This window comes from Podarcis bocagei (assembly GCF_964188305.1).
Source record: "Podarcis bocagei genome assembly, chromosome: 5".
Classification (NCBI taxonomy): domain Eukaryota; kingdom Metazoa; phylum Chordata; class Lepidosauria; order Squamata; family Lacertidae; genus Podarcis; species Podarcis bocagei.
Window position 1 is genome coordinate 2,711,439 of NC_138129.1, and position 19,222 is coordinate 2,730,660.

At 46.7% G+C, this 19,222-nt stretch overlaps 1 protein-coding gene across 6 annotated transcripts; it reads left to right on the forward strand.

Moving 5' to 3' along the window:
• Positions 1-265: 265 nt before the first annotated feature.
• Positions 266-18,152, forward strand: LOC308588098 (uncharacterized protein). Of its 6 annotated transcripts, XM_081196372.1 has the most exons (16): positions 1,302-1,868; positions 3,073-3,199; positions 4,759-4,888; positions 5,487-5,591; positions 6,263-6,403; positions 8,204-8,288; positions 8,736-8,799; positions 9,618-9,697; positions 10,387-10,596; positions 11,670-11,726; positions 13,007-13,147; positions 13,268-13,335; positions 14,653-14,680; positions 15,440-15,506; positions 16,427-16,506; positions 17,951-18,152. In XM_081196372.1, the coding sequence occupies exons 2-16, from the start codon at positions 3,091-3,093 to the stop codon at positions 17,981-17,983; spliced, it is 1,398 nt and encodes a 465-aa protein (XP_081052498.1). In that variant the 5' UTR covers positions 1,302-1,868; positions 3,073-3,090; the 3' UTR covers positions 17,984-18,152. The 6 variants fall into 6 exon arrangements, 5 of the variants coding, with proteins under 5 accessions (XP_081052497.1, XP_081052499.1, XP_081052496.1 ...); XM_081196371.1 differs by lacking the exon at positions 1,302-1,868 and adding an exon at positions 266-1,262 and having other exon boundaries at positions 16,427-18,152; XM_081196370.1 differs by having other exon boundaries at positions 1,300-1,868; positions 16,427-18,152.
• The last annotated feature ends 1,070 nt before the right edge of the window (positions 18,153-19,222 follow it).

A 19,222-nucleotide genomic window follows, 5' to 3' on the forward strand; every position in this document is an offset into this window, starting at 1 on the left:
CCCCCTTGGCCAAGGGCTCCTTCTCTCCTGGAGGTACCTTGCAACCCCCATGAGTCACCTAGTCACCAGGTGTGGAGAAAGTCCTTTTTTCAAGGAAGGGAGGACTAGAATTAGGGGGGGGGGCTGAATACCCAGATATTAATACACAGCCGTCCTTTGAAATTTACACTCCCCCCAGTTTTTGCAGTGCAGTCCTCTGGCCAAGAAATTTGTACAGATAGATAGATACTAAGATAAAGTGAAAATAACCTAGGAAAGCATGTTATGGGAGGAGAAATTGCTTTGCAAAACTGTGCGTGTTAGGAAGAATTGCACGCAACCATGTGTGTATCCAGAGAAATGTACACTGAACTGTTGATGGATTTCCCTGGGGACTTCTCCCCCCCCCCCCCGGATCCCGAATGCAGGGAGATGAGAAACAGAGAAATGGGCATCAGGTTCTCTCCTTCCTCCTTCCGGCTCCGAGTCCTGCGATTCTGAGCAGCCATCACTGGGCTTGGGGCTCAGGTGTGAGATGAGGGCAAATGCACCTCCTTCTCCTCAGGGACAACGTTGCTCAAGCCGGGCTGCCAAGGGACTCCTTTTCCCGGCAGCGCCTGATCCTGGCCTCTCCCCTCCTCTCTCTGGCCTCTCTGATAGGATTCCTGCCTTGGGATCCCTTCTAACTCTCCTCTGGCCAGAGAAGGAAGCCTCTGAGCTTAGTCTGAGGGGAAACAGATCCCCCCCTTCTGTTCTGTAGGGGAGGGACCCGCCTCGCAGGGCTGGTTTTGGCCGCCTCCGGCTTCTCTGAGCAGCCCCAAACTTGGCTTTTCCGGAAGGCGGGGGGGACCCACAAACCTCCCCAACCTCCTTCCATCTCCTGCAGGGAACTGGGGGCTTCCCCGCTGTTTTCAGCTTTCTATCCCAGATGTGAGGAGACATGTTTCCAGAGCTGTTCCCAAACCATCATTTGCTTCAGTTCCTCCAGCGCCTGACCCTTCCCTCAGCCAGGCTCTGGAGGCCAGAACATAACTGGGCAGAAGTTCCCCCAGGTTTCCTCTTAATTTCTCCAAAATGTTTTCCTGCTCTGCTCAGTCAAACTCTCCCTCATTCTTTAAAGAGTCCACAAATGGCGGTTTCCTCACCCCTCATTTCTGAGTAAATCTCCCTCAGGAGATCCTTCTTTCTGGCCTCATCCAGAAGCTCTGAATTTGGTTCTCTCAAAACTGAACAAAAATGCTTCTATATCATCTCCTTTTTGAAATTTGGCTTGTTCCACTGAGGTAACTTCCCCACTTCTCTGTGGAACCAGTCCTTCTGCTCTAAGCTCTATTTTTTGCAATTTAAGATTATACATTTCTTCTTCACGTTCCACCTCTTTCTCTCTCTCCCTTTCTCTGTCACCTGCCTGTGTTTTCGCTAACTGAATCGGCTTGTTCTTGTTCTGCTTGTATTTTGACCTTTCTTTCTTTCTTTCTTTCTTTCTTTCTTTCTTTCTTTCTTTCTTTCTCCTCTGCCTTGTATTTTGGCTAACTGAATCTGTTTTTCTGCTTCTATTCTGCTTTCCATTTCAAGGTCTATCTCCTGACCAGAATTTCCCTCAGAAATCGCTCCTTCAGACTGAGCTTCTCCCTGACTGCCTCCTCTTGCCTTGGAGCTTTATGAGAAGCTGCCATTTCCTGACAGGAATTTCCCCTCACCAAAGTATAACACACTTTCTTCTACTTTGGGAATTTTATTTCCTATCAAAATGCTCCACCAATTGCAGCGAGCCCAGTCTTAACCGCTGCTTAATTTTAGGAAGAAAAACTCTCCGATATCGGAGGCTTAGGGAGATGTTTAACAGATGAAAGAATTTATTTTACAGAACAAAGTTGGTAAATCAAACGGTGTGGCAGGAGATAGAAATCTTTCAAGGAACAGTTATCCTATTTATATATCTATATTAAACCCAGTGGATGTTACAGGCTTCCTAACAAGGTGCTTCTCCATCCTCTGTTTTTCGATATCCTGGAATATTCCTTTGTTCCTTGAGGTAACTTCCCCACTTCTCTCTGGAACCAGCAATTCTGCTCTAAACTCTATTTCTTGCATTTTAAGATTATACATTTCTTGTTCTTGGTCTGCCTCTTTCTCTGTCACCTGCTTGTATTTTAGATAACTGAATCTGTTCTACTCAAAGCCTGGCTTGTTCTTCTTCTGCTTGATTTTGGCCTCTTTTTCTTTATCTTCTGCCTGTATTTCGGCTAACAGAATCTGTTTTTCTGCTTCTGTTCTGCTTTCCATTTCAAGTCTGATCTTTCTAAGTTCAAACTCCTGACCAGAATTTCCCTCAGAAGTCTCTGCTTCTGACTGAGCTTCTCCTCTTGCCTCTGGCTGCCATTTCCTGACAGGAATTTTCCCTCACAGAAATCTAAAACACTTTCTTCTGCTGGTGGGATTTTCTTTCCTATTGTGACGCTCCACCAATTGTGGAGAGCTCCATCTTCATTTTTTTCTGAATAAAATTCTCTGATACTTGGAGACTTAGGGAGATAGTTTAACAGCTGAAAGAATTTATTTTACAGAACAAAGCTGGTAATTGAAAGGTGTGTCAGGTGATAGAAATCTTTCAAGGAACCGTTAACTTTTTTTAGATCTATTAAACCTAGTGGATGTTACAGGCTGCTAAACTAGGTTCTTTTTGGTTATTTCACTTCAGTTTCTTAAGCTTAATTGTATAGTTGTTACAGTTTAGGTACACACACACACACAGAGAGAGAGAGAATTTACAAACAAATTGTAAACAAATTAAGACATTAGCAGGACTATTGTAAAAACGTCCAGTTTCTAAAAGAAAAAAAGAGAGTAAATTAATGGAACTGCTGAAAGAGGGGGAGGGAAGTTTAGGATTGATAGGTGAGAATTTTGTTTTTGATTTTTGTTGAAATGTTTATTTTTTTAAAAAATGAAAATTATATATGTGTGTGTGTGTTGATTTACAATTGTTTATAATATATATATATATATATATATATATATATATATATATATATATATCCATAATAAGCATTTTATAATGGGTTTAATGTCATGCTGGGAATTTTTCTGCAGCTGCAATCAGAGGCGGAGATGATCCGGCCGTGGGGATTTCTCTTCTTCTGGGGTCTCCTGAGCCTGACCTGGGGGCATGAAGGCCAAGGGGCCTTTCTGAGGATCAGGAGGAAATACCTGGAGGAAGGTAACCTTGTTGAATGTAAAATGTGAAGGTTCATTATTGTTTCACAAGTTGTGTATGTCTTTAAGGGCCAGGGCAAATAACGAGACCCAGTCTTACAGCTGTGAAACATAGCAGGTGCTGCTAAATTGTGTTAATGAAGCTGTGTCAGCATTTGGGCATAGTATATAAGGAGCAGCACCTAGCTCTCTCATTACCCGGGGGGATGGGTTGGTGGTTGGGTCTGGTTTGTTGTTGACGTATTTAGTGTAAAAGGAATTCTTGCTTTGTTATTAAAACCTTGTTAAAGTTATTTTTGAGTTCCTTGTTATGCATGGTCTCCCCAGCAAGTTCTCTGCAGCGCTACTAAACTGCAAATAGCCAACAAACCTCACATGCAGACCTCACAATCCTTGCAGTCAGCAGGGTGAGGCAGGTGTTTGGGTCTCATCTTCCCCATTTTGCACAAGATGTCCTGAATTAGGTAGGCTGAACTTCTTTGGCCTGTCTTCCATCTCTTCGCTGTGATTCCTGGATTATGGGAGGGGGTGGACTAGATGGCCCTTTGGGACCCTTCCAATTCTACAGTTCTATGATTCAAATAAATAAATACAAACCAGGACTAACATACCATATTTTTCGCACCATAGGGCGCACCTGACCATAGGGCGCACCTAGTTTTCAGAGGGGGAAATCAAGGGAAAAAATATGATTCCCCCCCCCCCAGCTATGGGAGCAGCGGACAGGCTGCAGGCAGCCTGTGCGATTCTCCCAGAACTTTTTCCTGCTTTTGCGGGAGGTGGGGGAATTCCCGCACCTCCCGCAGAAGCCCACAGTTTGGGGAGAAGGGGACAGAAGCGTGCAGCCTGTGCGCTTCTTCCAGACCTTCTCCCTGCTTTTGCGGGAAGTGGGGGAATTCCCCCACCTCCCGCAGAAGCCTGCAGAAGCCGTGCGCTCTTTAAAGGGGCTGCGCGGCTTCTGCTGGCTTTTCTAGGAGGTGGGGAAATTCCCCCACCTCCCGCAAAACCGGCAGAAGCCGGGCACACTTTAAAAGGGCTGCACGGCTTCTCCTGGCTTTTCTGGGAGGGTGGGGGGATTCCCTCACCTCTCGCAGAAGCCGCACAACCCCTTTAAAGAGATTGCGGCTTCTCCTGGCTTTTCTGGGAGGTGGGAGACGGGACTGATGCGGCCAGGCAGTCCCTTCTCCCTCCTGTGGAAAAGCCCGCAAGAGCGCACGGAGCTTGTGTGCGGCTCTTGGGGGCTTTTCCCGCCTGCCTCCCCCCTGCATTCGCTCCATAGGACGCACACAGATTTTCCCTTGCTTTTTAGGAGGGAAAAAGTGTGTCCTATGGTGCGAAAAATACAGTATTCTAAAAACTGGTCCTTGCTTACCTCTCCATTACATCACTGTTTTGATATATTTTTAAATAATAAAAAAAAATAATGTAGCATGAGAAAAGCAATGAAGTACATCGTCCTAAATCTCAGCATTTTTCACAGTCAATAAATGTCTGAGCTGTTTGACTTTTTATTCGCTATCTCTAAAGCACAGTCACTGATGGATCAAACTACAATTCTTTCAGAGCTTGGGAGATGTCTGATCAGTTCTGACATGGGAGAAGAGTTAACCCATTTGGTAGGGGAACTCAGCCCTCAACCACCCCCTGATTCTGGAAAGCCCTTCTTTGGACACATCCCACATCTGCCACCCAGGTAGGATCTGTGCAGATTGGGAGCCCCATTTGAAACAGGAACTCTGGAAGAGCACAGAAATGCTTGTGAGCAGATCCCATTCCACTTAATAGGGTGCGTTCAAGAGAATCTCTTTTATTGAGGACTCCCTTCTTCATGCAAGGGATGCGAGTGGCGCTGTGGGTTAAACCACAGAGCCTAGGACTTGCCGATCAGAAGGTCAGCGGTTCAAATCCCCGCGACAGGGAGAGCTCTCGTTGCTCGGTCCCTGCTCCTGCCAACCTAGCAGTTCAAAAGCACGTCAAAGTACAAGTAGATAAATAGGTACCGCTCCGGCGGGAAGGTAAACTGCGTTTCCATGCGCTGCTCTGGTTCACCAGAAGCGGCTTAGTCATGCTGGCCACATGACCTGGAAGCTGTACACCGGCTCCCTCGGCCAATAAAGATGAGCGCCGCAACCCCAGAGTCGGCCATGACTGGACCTAATGGTCAGGGGTCCCTTTGCCTTTACCTTACCCTTCTTCATGGGGTACCAGAAATGTCCAGCCCACAGTTTTAGGCACCTCTCCATTTAACTCAGAGCCCCCACTAGTTGAGTTGCCTGTTGTTGTCTTTGCAGAATAACGGTGGAGACCCCGTATCGCCCAGCTATTGATATAACAATGCGATCAGACGATTCACTGAACCTCCATTGGATAGTGGTATTTGGTGTCTATTTAGAATAGTAAGTTCTTTTTCAGCATCTTCTTTTCAGGAAATAGCCTTGAAGACCAGCAGTGAAAACTCTGCAGTTCTATAAGTCTGTGATATTTGGGAGCATCCAAGCAATCTAGCTGTTAGAGATGAACTCTGTTGACCCCCCCAAAGAGGTCAAATCTGTGTGAGCATCCAAAGGGTCTTCTTATTGATCATTTTAAGCCAGTTCAGATGCCTTTTGGGCTGGAATGGGTGGTGGAATTTTCAGATAAATAAATAAATAGATGAAGTATTATGCCATTAGGATGGAAAATTTCATTGGTAGCATGGAACCTATTGCTCCCATGGAATGCAGTGATGGCCACCAACTTGGGTGGCTTTAAAAACAGATTAGATTAGACAAGTACATGGAGGAAAGAGCTCTCAATGACTGCTAGTCGGGATGGCTATTCTCTCCTGCCCAGTTGGAGGCAGCAATGCTTCTGAATACCTGTTGCTGGAAACCCCAGGAGGCAAGAGAGCTCTTGTGTTCAGATCTTCCTTGTGGCTTTCTCATCTGGTTGGCCACTGTGAGAACAGGATTCTGGGACCAGTGGTCTGATCCAGCAGGCTGTTCTTACGTTCTTAGGTAGGCTAAAACCAGCACTTTGTGTTTTCAGGGCGTGATAGAAATGCAATGTATCCTTTCCTTCCATCTAGTTCCTTTGATCCTTTGGGCAAAGAGGTGGAGATTCAAGTCACAAAGGACTTCTCAACTGTCATGACCATGAACAGCAGTGGATTTCAGATGAAGAGCTGCCGCTCCTGCGGTGGTTGGTCAGATATCAAAACCTGGTACAAGTAAGTAGCAGACAGAACATTTTCCTTGGGCGGGTGACAGGGGAAGAAGAGAAACAGCCAAGCAATTCACTCAGGGCAAAGAATGGCAGGCTAGACCAGGGGTCTGCAACCCGTGGCTCCGGAGCCGCATGTGGCTCTTTTACACCTTTGCTGCGGCTCCGGGGCGGATACTAGCAAGGGGAGGAGGCGCATTGTGCGCCCCGACACTCCCCACTGTGGTAGGCGCTGTACTGGCTGTGACGTTGCATGGGGCGGTGTGTGCGTTAGTCACGCACTGTCCCGACGTCACCTTCCTGCCCGCCTGCCCGCTACATTGTAAGGGGCATGTACGCTGGTCACTGTTTTGAAGGGGAGTGAAGAACACACACACACAAAAAGGTAACTTGTTAATTTAACGTTTATTTCTATGAGGAGGAGTAATTCTGAGGGGTCAAACAAAGAAATAATAATAAAAAGTGACAAAAAAAGTTATTTTTATAATGACGAGTTTTGCGGCTCCCAGTTTTTTTTTCTTCGGAATCGGGTCCAAGTGGCTCTTTTTGTCTTAAAGGTTGCAGACCCCTGGGCTAGACCATGTAAATGAATGTTGTGTTCTGGCATTCCTGATGGTTGGCAAATGATTTCAAGTCATCAATCTGACCAGGTTTTTGTTTTGTTTTGTTTTGTTTTGTTTGTTTACTGCTTAACCTACCTGATAAAAACAAATTAAAAGCAGAGTTTTCTGGTTCTTTGTTTGATCCGAAGCATTTCATTCCGCCAATGTGCTCCAAGGATTGGGGGGGGAGAGGGGGGGGAGGATGTCTACCAGCCCTGGATCTCACCAATGTATTTCTCCTCCTGCCCTCACCAGAATGAGAAAGGCAAGCCTTGGGTTTTGGCCATTCTGTTGGCACATACTCTCCCTCTCTCATCCTCATTGAATTGCACTGTAAACAACAATCCATAGTCTTTTTGATAGTTCCTCTGGAACTCTTTGTTACTGGATTTTCAGCAGTTGCCTTCTGCGCCAGATTTTAAAGACTTGCTGGAAAGCTTTTTATTCTGCCAAGCCAATGCAAGCAATTAAGGGTAAACCCCCAACCAAGGCTTTATTGATATTTGCTTTTAATTTCTATTTGCTTTTAACTCGTTTTTCACTTTTTATGATTTCATTGTCTAGTTTTACATTTCTATATTGTTGTGGATCACTGTAGTATATTTTTTATGACACGGCAGTGTGTGCGTTTGTATGCACTGGTTTGTTTGTTTTACTGTCTTCCAAGGGCTTGGAACGGCACTGTTAGAATCCCTGCTCCAAGACTGCAGTCATGGGATTGTTGTCTTTGTTTTGACTCCACAGAGTGGGAAATGACGGAGACAGGATGTTTGTGTTACTGTGTTCCCTAAAGTGGGACTATTGTCCTTTGTTCTTTCTCTTTCCTTCTGATGTTAGAGAGAGAGAGGGAACCATGTTGCAGTGCTCCGTGTGTGTTTACATGTAAATAGATTAGCCAAAATGCTGAGTTGCTGAGGTCTGTTACGCAAACTGCGAAGACTCTGTGGATTCCTAAGTGTGCTGATGTCTGTTGGCATCAGTCGCTGTGATGTTTGGGGAGAAGAAAGCTTTTGAAGCTCCCGAACGATTGACCAGGAGAGAGAGAACATGCCAGTCAAGCATGTGTCTCTGCTAGGGTCCTACTCGAGAGTAGGACGACACCCTAACAGGCACTGCTAGGATGTACCTTTTCATTTAAATTGTAGGCAGCTGTTCTAACTTCTGCAAGCTTTTTGCATCTCTTTCCCATTTTTATCACTCATCAGATCTTCCAGCACTTCAATAGAGGGTGTCACGCCAATGGTACAGATTGCTCTGGGGGAAAGACTGATCCCTGTTTTGGATGAAAAGGTTGGTCTTATCCTGCTGGAGCTGAGGTTGAAATGTACATAGGGATCTGACTGCTGATGTTAAGTGAATTGATTTTGATGCTGTTCTTGGTGCTACCGGTCTTCATAGAATTGTAGAGTTGGGGGGAATCTCAAAGGTCATCTAATCCACCCCCTTGCAACGCATCCTTTGCTTAAAAACCTCTGAATCCATCACCTCCCAAGGGAGTCCGTTCCACTGTCAAACAACTCTTCCCATCAGGAAGTTCTTCCTGATGTTTAGCCGCAGTCTCAACCATTCGTTTGAGTCCTCTCCGCCAGAGCAGGAGAAAGTAAGCTTGTCTGCCATATCACCTCTCAGTCTTCTCCAGGCTAAACAGACCCAACTCCCCCAGCTGTTCCTCATAAGGCTTGGTTTCCAGGCTTGTGTTTTCCACTCTCACTTTGCTTTTCTGGCTTTATATTTCAGAGCTGTGGCCTCTTGCAGTCTGCCCTGTCCAGGCCTGGAGGTTGCCTTCTGAGCCAGACTCTGTGTAAGCGGCTTCCTTCTTTTGCACATTCCTTTAAGCTAAGGCAAATTTTGCTAAGGCAAATCAGGGAGAAGCAGATTCCTCTGATGCTGGTTTAGTTGATATTTTAAACACACAGAGGGGGAGTAAATGAAATATGCACATTCCCCAAATTTGAGCTAAATGACTATGGATGCCATTAGGTTTGGGAGAGAAACAGTGCCTTCAATATATCCCCCCTGCTTTTATTAGACATCTTGTTTGAAGACCAGAATTGCAAAACTTCAAAATTCAAATAATGTTCCTTTGATGCTGTAACTGGTCCTGTGACTTCCCCACTCATTCAGCCGAAGGCGCTGATCTTTGTGTGCATGCCGTTGCACAAGAGGAAAGAGTCTTCCCATTGAAATGAATGGGGAAGTCCATAGCAAGGATTCTTTCAATAGATTGGGCAACTGGGAAGATTTCCTAAAAGACAGGAGAGGTTGATGCAGGTAATGCATTTCCCAGGAGCTCTGAGGCCATGGGGTAAAGACATTTGCTCCTTAGTTAAAGAGTACCAACACTGAATGAGTCTCCTCGCTTGAGAGGCAGTGTGGTGTAGTGGGTAGAGTGTCAGAGGAGGAACTGGGAGACCATGGTTCAGATCCCAAATCAGCCACAAAGCTCTCACTGAGTGACCTTGAGGGCCAGGCACTGCCTCTCAGATTAACCAACCTCACAGGGTTGTTGTGGGATTAAATGAGGAGAGGAAGAGTCACAGATGACACCTTGAGTTCCTTGGCAAAAAGGTGCGATACAGATACAATAAATACATAAATAAATTCTTTGCTTCCCTGCAGTTGACTTGTCACCTCTTGGGATCCAGTACTTTCTTGAGAGCTTCCTTCTGAGAAATGACACTCTCATCCTCGAGCTGCGTGTAAGTACCAACCAGCGCCATGCGCTCCTGCTTCTCTGAAAAGGGATTCGGGGGGCCAAGGGCTTGCTACACTCTCTGCCCTGCTAACTATTCATCAGTCTTCAAAGGTTTTTGTTCCCAATCAGGAGGAACACCATCTCAACCCGAAAAGTAGTTAGGGACTTGCAATGGCACTCCGCGACCATGGTGGTGGCTCAACTATGACCCTATCTGGAGAGGAATAACTGGGCTACAGTAATCTAACCTCAAGGTTGGCGTGTGGCAATGCGCTGTATGTGAGTGTCCTTTGGAAACCATTCAGAAACTTCATACATGCAGCAGCCTTTGAAAATGATTTGGGAAGCTTCAGTTCCTGCAGAATGCAGCTGCCCAACTGTTGAGCTGAACAGATCATACAGCGCAGTGGCTGACCAGACACCCCAATGGGAAACCAGCAAGCAGGATTCAAGCACATAAGCCCCCTCTCCCCTGCTGTGTTTCCCTGCAACTGGGATTCAGAATTATTGCTTGCCTTCAGCTGTGCAGGCAGGGCATAGCCTTCGTGGCTAATAGCCATTCACGGCCCTCTCCTCTGTGAATTTTGTCCAGTCCTCTTCTAAAAGTCTTCTAGATTGGTGGCTCCCACTGCGTCCTGTAGGAGTGAGTTCCATAGTTTAACTATGTACTTCTTTTGATGCTGCTGCTGCCAGGTCTCGGAAGAAGCAGGAAAGCCGGGCGGCAGAGCAGAAGAGGCAGGCGGTGAAGCAAAAGAAAGGCTTGCCAGCCTCTTGGACTCTCTTCCTAAAATGCACAAGGAAGCTGTCACAGACATTGCCATGGCGATGAAGCAGCTGGACTGGAACTTTGCCCAACTCCTACAACCTATAAAGCCCATCATTCTGGATAAGAACCACAAAATGGCGAGTGGGGCCAAACCCTGGCCCAAGTGGAAACTCTGCAGGGGGTGCTTCACCCGTACCCCAGACCTGTGCCCTCTCTCATGTCATGTTGGCAGTGCCCAGCGGCAGGCATGGAGCGCTAGTTGGCATATTAGGTCGCATGCTGAGTCACATCAAGCTGCACATGTGATTTGGAGCCCCAAGGAGCTGTGGCTCAAGGCCAGAGTGTGGCTCTGGCAAATGGAGACTAGCTGTGTGGAGGGCAGGGACAGAGAGAAGAAGAGTGAAGAGATGCTGGTCCAATGCCGTCCGTTGGGATTTTCCACTGCCTGGCTGCTCCCTCCCGAGAGAAGCCAGACTGGCTCCCTCCTTGCTGTCCTCCCATTGGCCTTTGGGAACTAACTGTTTTGAAGGAAAGAACGGGTGCTGTGATGTTTTTATTGCAATTATCTGTAGGTTTTAATAGATGACACAGGCAGACACATATATAATTCTAATCAGTGTTTAATTCCCTTTTAATGATTAGTGTTTTTTCTCTGTTTTTAGTTGTTTCTATTTTATCTGTTAGCCACTTTGAGTCCTTGCCTGGGAAGAAGGCGGGATACAGTGGAACAGTTTCAGGTTAAGAACGAACCTCCAGAATGAATTAAGTTCTTAACCTGAGGTAAAGTAAAGGTAAAGGGACCCCTGACCATTAGGTCCAGTCGTGGACGACTCTGGGGTTGTGGCACTCATTTCGCTTTCTTGGCCAAGGGAGCCAGCGTACAGCTTCCGGGTCATGTGGCCAGCAGGACTAAGCCGCTTCTGACGAACCAGAGCAGCGCACGGAAATGCCGTTTACCTTCCTGCCTATTTATCTACTTGCACTTCGATGTGCTTTCGAACTGCTAGGTTGGCAGGAGCTGGCACCGCACAACGGGAGCTCACCCCGTCACGGGGATTCGAACTGCCAACCTTCTGATCAGCAAGTCCTAGCCTCTGTGGTTTAACCCACAGCGCCACCCGCGTCCCTTTAAGCTGAGGTACCACTGTATAATTAAATATAATAATGAACATCATCATAATAATTACTTGTCATTTCATATACCTCCCAGGGCTTTTGCATGTTGGAAAGTGTTCAGCCTCTGCTTCCAGGGCAAGTTTCTGATGAGGTGAGTGGCTTTTTATCTGCTCGGCTTCTGAACCCTCCTTTCCCTCTTGCCTGCTCTTACTTGTATAATGGTAAGTACGTCTACTCAGAAGTCAGCATGGAATAAATTCCCCTTGGGAGTTGAAGGATAGAGGCTCACACCAAACTCCCAGCCAGACAGACTTTATTCAGCAATGCATTACAGGACAGAGTCCAAAGGGCCTGTGACAGCATCTCCAGTAGAACACACACGGTGTGGCATAGGAGCCAAGTCCTAGGGGCTGAAGTCCCTCCCCCCCCCCCGATAAAATATTTGAGGGCCACCCCCTCAAAGTTGGGGGGGGGGAATTCCCATTGAAATAGTGTGTGTGTGCCGTGCCATGATGGATTATGTGGGGTGGGGCTTACCTGCCCCCCCCCCATATTTTATTTGATACCCCTGCTGTGTGGGAAATGTACATCATCTTAGCTGCTCATCCTCCCACCCAATTAGCTTCTGCTCTTTCAGGACCTCACCATCTCTTCATCCAACTACAGACCTTGAGGTGCACCTTTACTCAGCCCATTTTCATGGTACCTTTCAAAACCCTCCTTGTACCTTATCTGGAGTTGTTACATCCCATTTTATTCAAGGGGATTTCCTACTCAGAGTGAAGTGATGGACATGAGACAGGTCTTGGTAATGCAGGTGAGCTGTGCGGAAGCATGCTGGCAAGGATGCTCCAAGAAAGCTGCCGGCTAGTTCTGCAGAGGCTCCTTTTATTAGCAGAAGTCAACAATTGGAAACAGTAGTGAGACCACCCTGAACTTAACATATTTCCATCTAAGCACATTTTCAGCGTTAGCAAATACACGTGTCAGCAGGTGTTTCCCTCAAACTTTCCCCCCAATACTTGATTACATCTGCGTCATGCTCCAGCCAAGCGATATGTCTAGCAAACAAATTGTGAAACGACAAAAGGTCAGGGGGGAAACCCTGTTTTCTAGCCAAGAAGGCAAAAGGTCAGGGAAAGCAGGCTCAACGCTCCTTGACATATTGTTGCACGTCTGGTGCGAGGTTTGCCTTCGCAAAGCAGAGCGTTGCCTCTACACAGAGGACATGGTTGGAACTGCTCTGTTATTTCCCTGTGGAAACACAGGTGCCCAGATATATGAGGAAGGCATTTCTGAATTATTTCAGGCTGTGCCAACATCATCCTGGATGTTTTAGGGAGGTTGTTTCCTTTGCTTTGCATTTTAAATTATTATCTACACACTCATCATTTGTGCCCTCATTCCTGTATTTAAACCAAATCTGTGCAGGAGTTAGAAAACTATGTGATGAACTTAACCGCTCATGAACCACCTCGATTCTATAGCGACTTTGGCAGACTTTACGTGATTCATCTATTGAAGCTGGAGACGTTTAATGCTGAGGGGATCTCCGTCTGGAGACTAGATGAAGTAAGTTTCGGCCCAGCTCTCTCTGCAGAGCCTTGTGCAGGAGAACTTCCCAGGGGATGGTGTCCATCAGCACCATCTCTTTCTGCTGAACGGCTCCTCTTTTGCTTCCTTTCATGGCAGACTTACTATGCACCAGCCGATACTTCGATTGCAGACAACAAGCTGAAGGTCTCATTGTCTCTAGAAAGGTAAGACCAGACCACTTGCCTTGCTGTCACATGCTTTGCTCACACAAGCAGGATGGTGCTAGCAGTGCCAATGCATCATTTTTCCTAAGTAGATAGTCTAATGTTGTGTTTCATATTTTCTTTCTATTCGTCATCTGCTGTAAAGTGTAAATGCAGCTAAAGACATGGCTCAAAAGTAAGATACAGCACAGTCTGCAGGGCAACAGTTTGTTGTTGTTCTTTAGTCGTTTAGTCCTGTCCGACTCTTCTTGACCCCCTGGACCAGAGCACGCCAGGCACTTCTGTCTTCCACTGCCTCCTGCAGTTTGGTCAGACTCATGTTTGTAGCTTCGAGAACACTGTCCCACCATCTTGTCCTCTGTCGTCCCCTTCTCCTTGTGCCCTCCATCTTTCCCAACATCAGGGTCTTTTCCAGGGAGTCTTCTCTTCTCATGAGGTGGCCAAAGTCTTGGAGCCTCAGCTTCAGGATCTGTCCTTCCAGTGAGCACTCAGGGCTGATTTCCTTCAGAATGGAGAGGTTTGATCTTCTTGCAGTCCACGGGACTCTCCAGTCTCCTCCAGCACCAGAATTCAAAAGCATCAATTTCCAGCTCTCACTTCCATACATCACTACTGGGAAAACCATGGCTTTAACTATACGGACTATACCGGCAACAGTTAGTGTGGATCTAATACAGTGGTACCTCAGGTTTAGCACTTAATTCGTTCTGGAGATCCGTTCTTAACCTTAAACTGTTCTTAACCTGAAGCACCACTTTAGCTAATGGGGCCTCCTGCTGCCGCTGCGCTGCCGCTGCACAATTTCTTTTCTCATCCTGAAGCAAAGTTCTTAACCTGAGGTACTATTTCTGGGTTAGCGGAGTCTGTAACCTGAAGCGTATGTAACCCGAGGTACCACTGTACTTTGTTCCTGAACAGGGCTAGCCAGTTGACTACAGAACCATAGCATCAAGGAAATGTAGACTTGGGAGGGTGCAGAATGTTGTGGCCAGATTGCTGGTGGGGGCATCTGAGCAACAACATGTGGTGTCACGGTTGAAACATCTGCACTGGCTGCAGTGGCGGAGCTTCACCGGGGGGGGGGGCGAAGAGCAGGTGGGGGCAGGGCTGGCGCACATCCTGGGGGCATGGCACCCAGCACAGGCGGGGGGTGGGCAGCCCTGAACAACTTAGCTCCAAGTCACCTTAGGGACTACCTAAGGCCTTGGGATCTCAGCTTGATATCACTGCAAACAGCTTCTTGGGGGCTCCTGGCAGATGTTGTTTACAGGAACCTTACGGTATGCCGAGTCTAACATGCGGTTTCCTTATTTTCAGTGGATTTCTTCAAACACATATGAGGGGTGTAAGTTCTTCCTTATGTTTCAATTTATGTGATCATACTAGAGGCTGCATCCCTGCTTGCATTGCTTGCCATCCCCACATATCCCGCCTCCACCTGCTTGCAACCCCTCTCTCTTTGCACCTTACTCCCAAAACCCCTTCCCCTTACAGCTCACCCCCAACCACCCCTGCCCTCCCTTTGCATTTTGCCATTCCTGCCCCCCCCCCCAACCAGGGGCAACAGGAGGAGTGTGTGAAAGCTTGCATACTTGGCTTGTTAGTAGACCACAAGCATAACATGAGCCAGGAGTGTGGTGCAGCAGCAAGTGAAGCTAATGCAATAATTTAAGAGAGTTTTCCTTGGAGTCCTGCTCTCACAGTGGCCAACCAGATCCCTGTGGGAAACCCCAAGCAGGATTCAAGCAGCAGAGCACTCTCCCCTCCAGCGGATTCCTTGAAGGATCCCCTGCATTCCGTGGAACTTCCCTGGCGTAGGAGACAGAGGCTTCTGATCTGTGGGGCACGACCCAGCTGAAATAATTCTCCACAATCTTCTTGGAATGCTACAGCGCCAGTCAGTGGGGTTTGCACAGTAGCCCCATTTAAATTTCTGGGCGTGTGAAATAAGCAACCATTAGACAATCCACCTCAGTTCAGTCTTTGTGCTGACTCCCCATGCAAACCACCCTGATTGCATTGCTTCAGGGTCCTCACTCCAGGTGCTTTTGCTTCTGGGCTGTTTCTTGGACTTTGGTAATGACATTTCTTCATCCCAAAACAGGACCTATCCAACGTAGTTGGCATGCTGGAAACCCTACTGGAATTTGAGGATCCTGTTGCATTGTTGGGTAAGAATTTGTCCAGTTTTGTGAGGGGGGCGGCACTTGCTTCAGAGGAACCTTGACAGTTGGTGGGTACAGTTGTGTTAGGGACAGTCCCACATCTGTTAGGGTTGTGACAGTTTTGCTCTGTTCAAAGAACAAATCTAATTGTCTAATTTCTGTGTAGCAGAAACTGAGTCCAATAGCTATTTTTTTTAGCCAAGTTCATTCTATAACTGCCATGTTAAAGGGACAGTTAACCTACCACTTCAAATATGTACTCAGAAAATTTTCATTTGAGGGAGATAATTTAGAAAGGTTAGACATCTTCAGGAAAATATTTGATAAATTATATGCCCCAAACCCATGCATTGCAATTTTGATTCAACACAGTTAACTATCAGTAAAGCAAAATAATTTTGGCAGCATCTAATATCATTATTTTTAAAAAGCATATCTAGAGAGAAGTCGCACAGACAAATGATAAAAACCTAAATGATAGAAAAAGGAGTTTGACTCACTTCTGAATATGCTAAAAGTTTTAACGTTAAAAGTAGCACTCATTATGAACAGAACTTGTTCAAGTAATCTATAATGGCGTTTTGAATTAGTCATGTCAATTCTGTGTGTGTGTGTGTGTGTGTGTGTGTGTGTGTGTGTGACATAGTGTATGTCTGAGCAATAGCATATAGCTGAGCAGTTTCAAGATCAGCCAATTCTAGGAGGGCAGCTTTCATGGGCGTTAGTCCAAATGCAGTGGGTCATTTCATTAGGGACAAACCTGAAATTGTGGGGCAGCAGGCACAGTAAATGACATTAGACAGAGGAAGGGGTTGGCAGGCAGAGCAACACAAGGTCCCTGCTGCAGAGTTTCTAGATGGTCACATGCCAGTCCAGATAGGTCACCTTCTGTTTGCCCAAATGCGGATTGTGCTTCTTTTCTTCAGACAATCTGGAGCAGGAGTTCCTGCTGCCGCTGGCTCCAGGCGTGGGTGATGTGGTCAGAATGAAAACCAGCTGTACAAAAGTGAGTCCTTTGGGGTTTCCCATGTTTCAGGATGTAGGTTTAGAGCTCCTCAGGGCCTTCTCAGTGGCTGCTCCCAGTCTCTGGAGACGCCTCCCTGAAGAAGCCATCCTGGCTCCCTCCTTATTCTCCTCCTGCCAGCAGGTGAAACCTTTCTTGTTCCAAAAGGCTGTTGGGAACTGACTCCTTTTAATGAAAGGGGGTGCAGTGCAGTTTTTGTGACAGTGATCTGTATGTTTTTAATAGATTTCTTACGTATAAACATAGTTTCAATTTTATCACTGTTTAATTGTTATTTAATGATTTTTTTCCTGTGTTTTTAGTGGTTCGTATTTTTATCTGTATGCTGTCTTGAGTCCTCTCAGGGGAAAAGGCGGGGTATAAAATACATATATCAAAGAAGCAGTAATACGTAGTCCTGGGGTGTAGGGGGAAAAGCTCAAAAGTGGAGCCACTTTTTCAGAGGATAACTTCGTGCCCCAAGGACCTTACAACCTAAAACTCAGCACAGGGGACAATCTAAAAGCCCGCACTGGCAGGTATGGAAAGGGATACTCAGAGGAGGAACATGTCTTTATATCAGCTACTCAGAGTGAGGTAGATGAGCTACTGGAGAGAGAGAGAGAGAGAGAGTGTGTGTTCTGGGGTACAGAGGTAGTGCTCTGTCAAAAGCAATGGCAAGCTCAGGCTGGAGACCCCCGTAAGAGAGGGCTCAGGTGTTGTTTCAGAGGCAGCCATCCTCAGACTGAGCCTTAAGTTGGGAGGTGCAGTTCCGCTGTAGCTGTTGGCTCCACCTGCGCAGAGATGAGTGTCTTCATTGAAAGGAGCCCGGCTGGCTTGAAGAGTTGTCGTTTGCAGAGAAGTGGGAAGCCTGTACTTCTCCCAGGACTGCTGAGCCCTCTGAGGAAGAGGTGGGCTCCATGCCACCCTTGGGTTGGAGGTGGGCTAGCAGAATGGGCTTCTCTTGCACAAGAGCTCCTGGTTTCATATGGACAACTGGACAAACTCCCTCTCCCACTCATTCCCTGAAGGAGGGGCGACTGACCCAGAGTCAGGAATGGGAAATGTGGCACCCAAGTCCACATGGGGTTCAGGGATGTTGCCTGTGGCCAACAGGCAGAGATAGAAGAGCAAAAGACACGTTTATGAGGGACTCCGAAGGAAACCAAGGAAGCGTTTCCCCTGTAAAGGGGCTAAAAGATATCCGGCAGCTCAGAAAAGAGCCAGCCAATGTCAGGTCACGGAATTCGGCAGCGAAAAGGATCGAAGGTAGGAAGGAGGATCAACTGTGCTGAAGGCTGCAGAGAAATCCCTTAGCACTGGGTTTGGGAGACGGAGGGTGAGCAGCAGCTTGGAGAGGTCAAAAAGCAGAATTAGAAAAAGTTTAATGGTCCCACTTCAGGAATCGGGCGGCCCGTTTTGAACTCTTCCATTTTCTTCAACCTAGGAATACCTTTTGATGTCTCTCATCCCCAAGTAATGATGCCCTCTGGAGCCCTGCATGAAAAACCAAGTGGTTGGAATTGTGCCTTACTATTTCCTCTAAATTTGGATCCAGCTCCTTCTGTTGCACCAACCATGCACGGGGTGTGTGGGGGTGTGTGGCAGACAATGCTTTTCCCAGCCTTGGAATTACTAGTCAAGTAGCATGCAAGAAATAAAATTGCTTTAAACGTCTGAGTTGTGGCAAAAGGCAATGTGCGCAATCCGTGTGTGGGACTTGTGTTTGCAAACCCCTTTGGAAGAGATGGGAGCCACACCAGGATTCCTGAAGAGGCTTTGCACAGCTCCCATTCATTTCAAGGAAGCTTGCGTGAGAGAGTTTTCAAGTGGTTTGTGTCTTTCCAGGGCTCTGCATGGCTTCTCGCCAGGATGCCTATGCTCTGCCTTCACAGCAGGAGGGAAGAGGGGGTCTCGTGCTCCAATCCTGCTCCCTGGTTTCCCACAGGCAACTGCTTGGCCACTGTGGGAGCAGGATGCTGGACTAAATGGGCCATTGGCCTAATCCAGCTTTCTCTTTGACATTCTTCTGATGTCTTTCTTTTGATGGACGAATAGAGCACGGGGCTCCTTTGATGGGTTTATGTCTCCCATTCCTCCTGTATTCCAAGCATCATCCTGTGGATCGTGTCCAGCAAAATATACTGCTTGTCTGACTATCTTGTCTCCCCCTCACTTTCTTCCTTTGTGATGCATCAAGGACTTCCCACCCAAATTGTCAGCATTGCTATTTCCCCCTCATGAAGGTTTGCTGTAATAAAGTCCTCTTTCGGCGTTAATACGCCTTTTGCTTCCTCGGCATATTTACTTGTTTATATTCAGCGGATTTATAAGCCACTTCACAATGTAGTTATTGAAGCTGTGTACACTAAAAGAGAAAATGAAGTAAACAAAGAAAATGTAAACTCTAAAAGAACTTTAAGCCATATCTACTATCTATCTAACCACCCTTCATAAACCCTAATTAAACACATGGTCCAAAATGGGCAGAGGAAGGAGATGCTAGGTCTCCTTTCCCAATGCAATTAAAATGTGTATAAAATAATTGCATATATAAAAGAAATTTTGATTCCAATCCAAAAACAGTGGAGCTCGCTTAAGAGGCTACCAGGGGTAGGCAACCTAAGATGTGGTCCAATTGCCTTCTCAATCCGGCCCACGGACAGTCTGGGAATCAGCATGTTTTTACAAGATTATAATGTGTCCTTTTATTTAAAAT

Bases quoted from the DNA above. Each gene is read 5' to 3' on its own strand.
- LOC308588098 (XM_081196371.1), top strand. From the start codon at position 3,091: ATGATCCGGCCGTGGGGATTTCTCTTCTTCTGGGGTCTCCTGAGCCTG. The intron at 13,148-13,267 runs GTAAGTTTCGGC...CTTTCATGGCAG, and splicing joins CCGTCTGGAGACTAGATGAA to ACTTACTATGCACCAGCCGA. The intron at 14,681-15,439 runs GTAAGTTCTTCC...ATCCCAAAACAG, and splicing joins TTCAAACACATATGAGGGGT to GACCTATCCAACGTAGTTGG.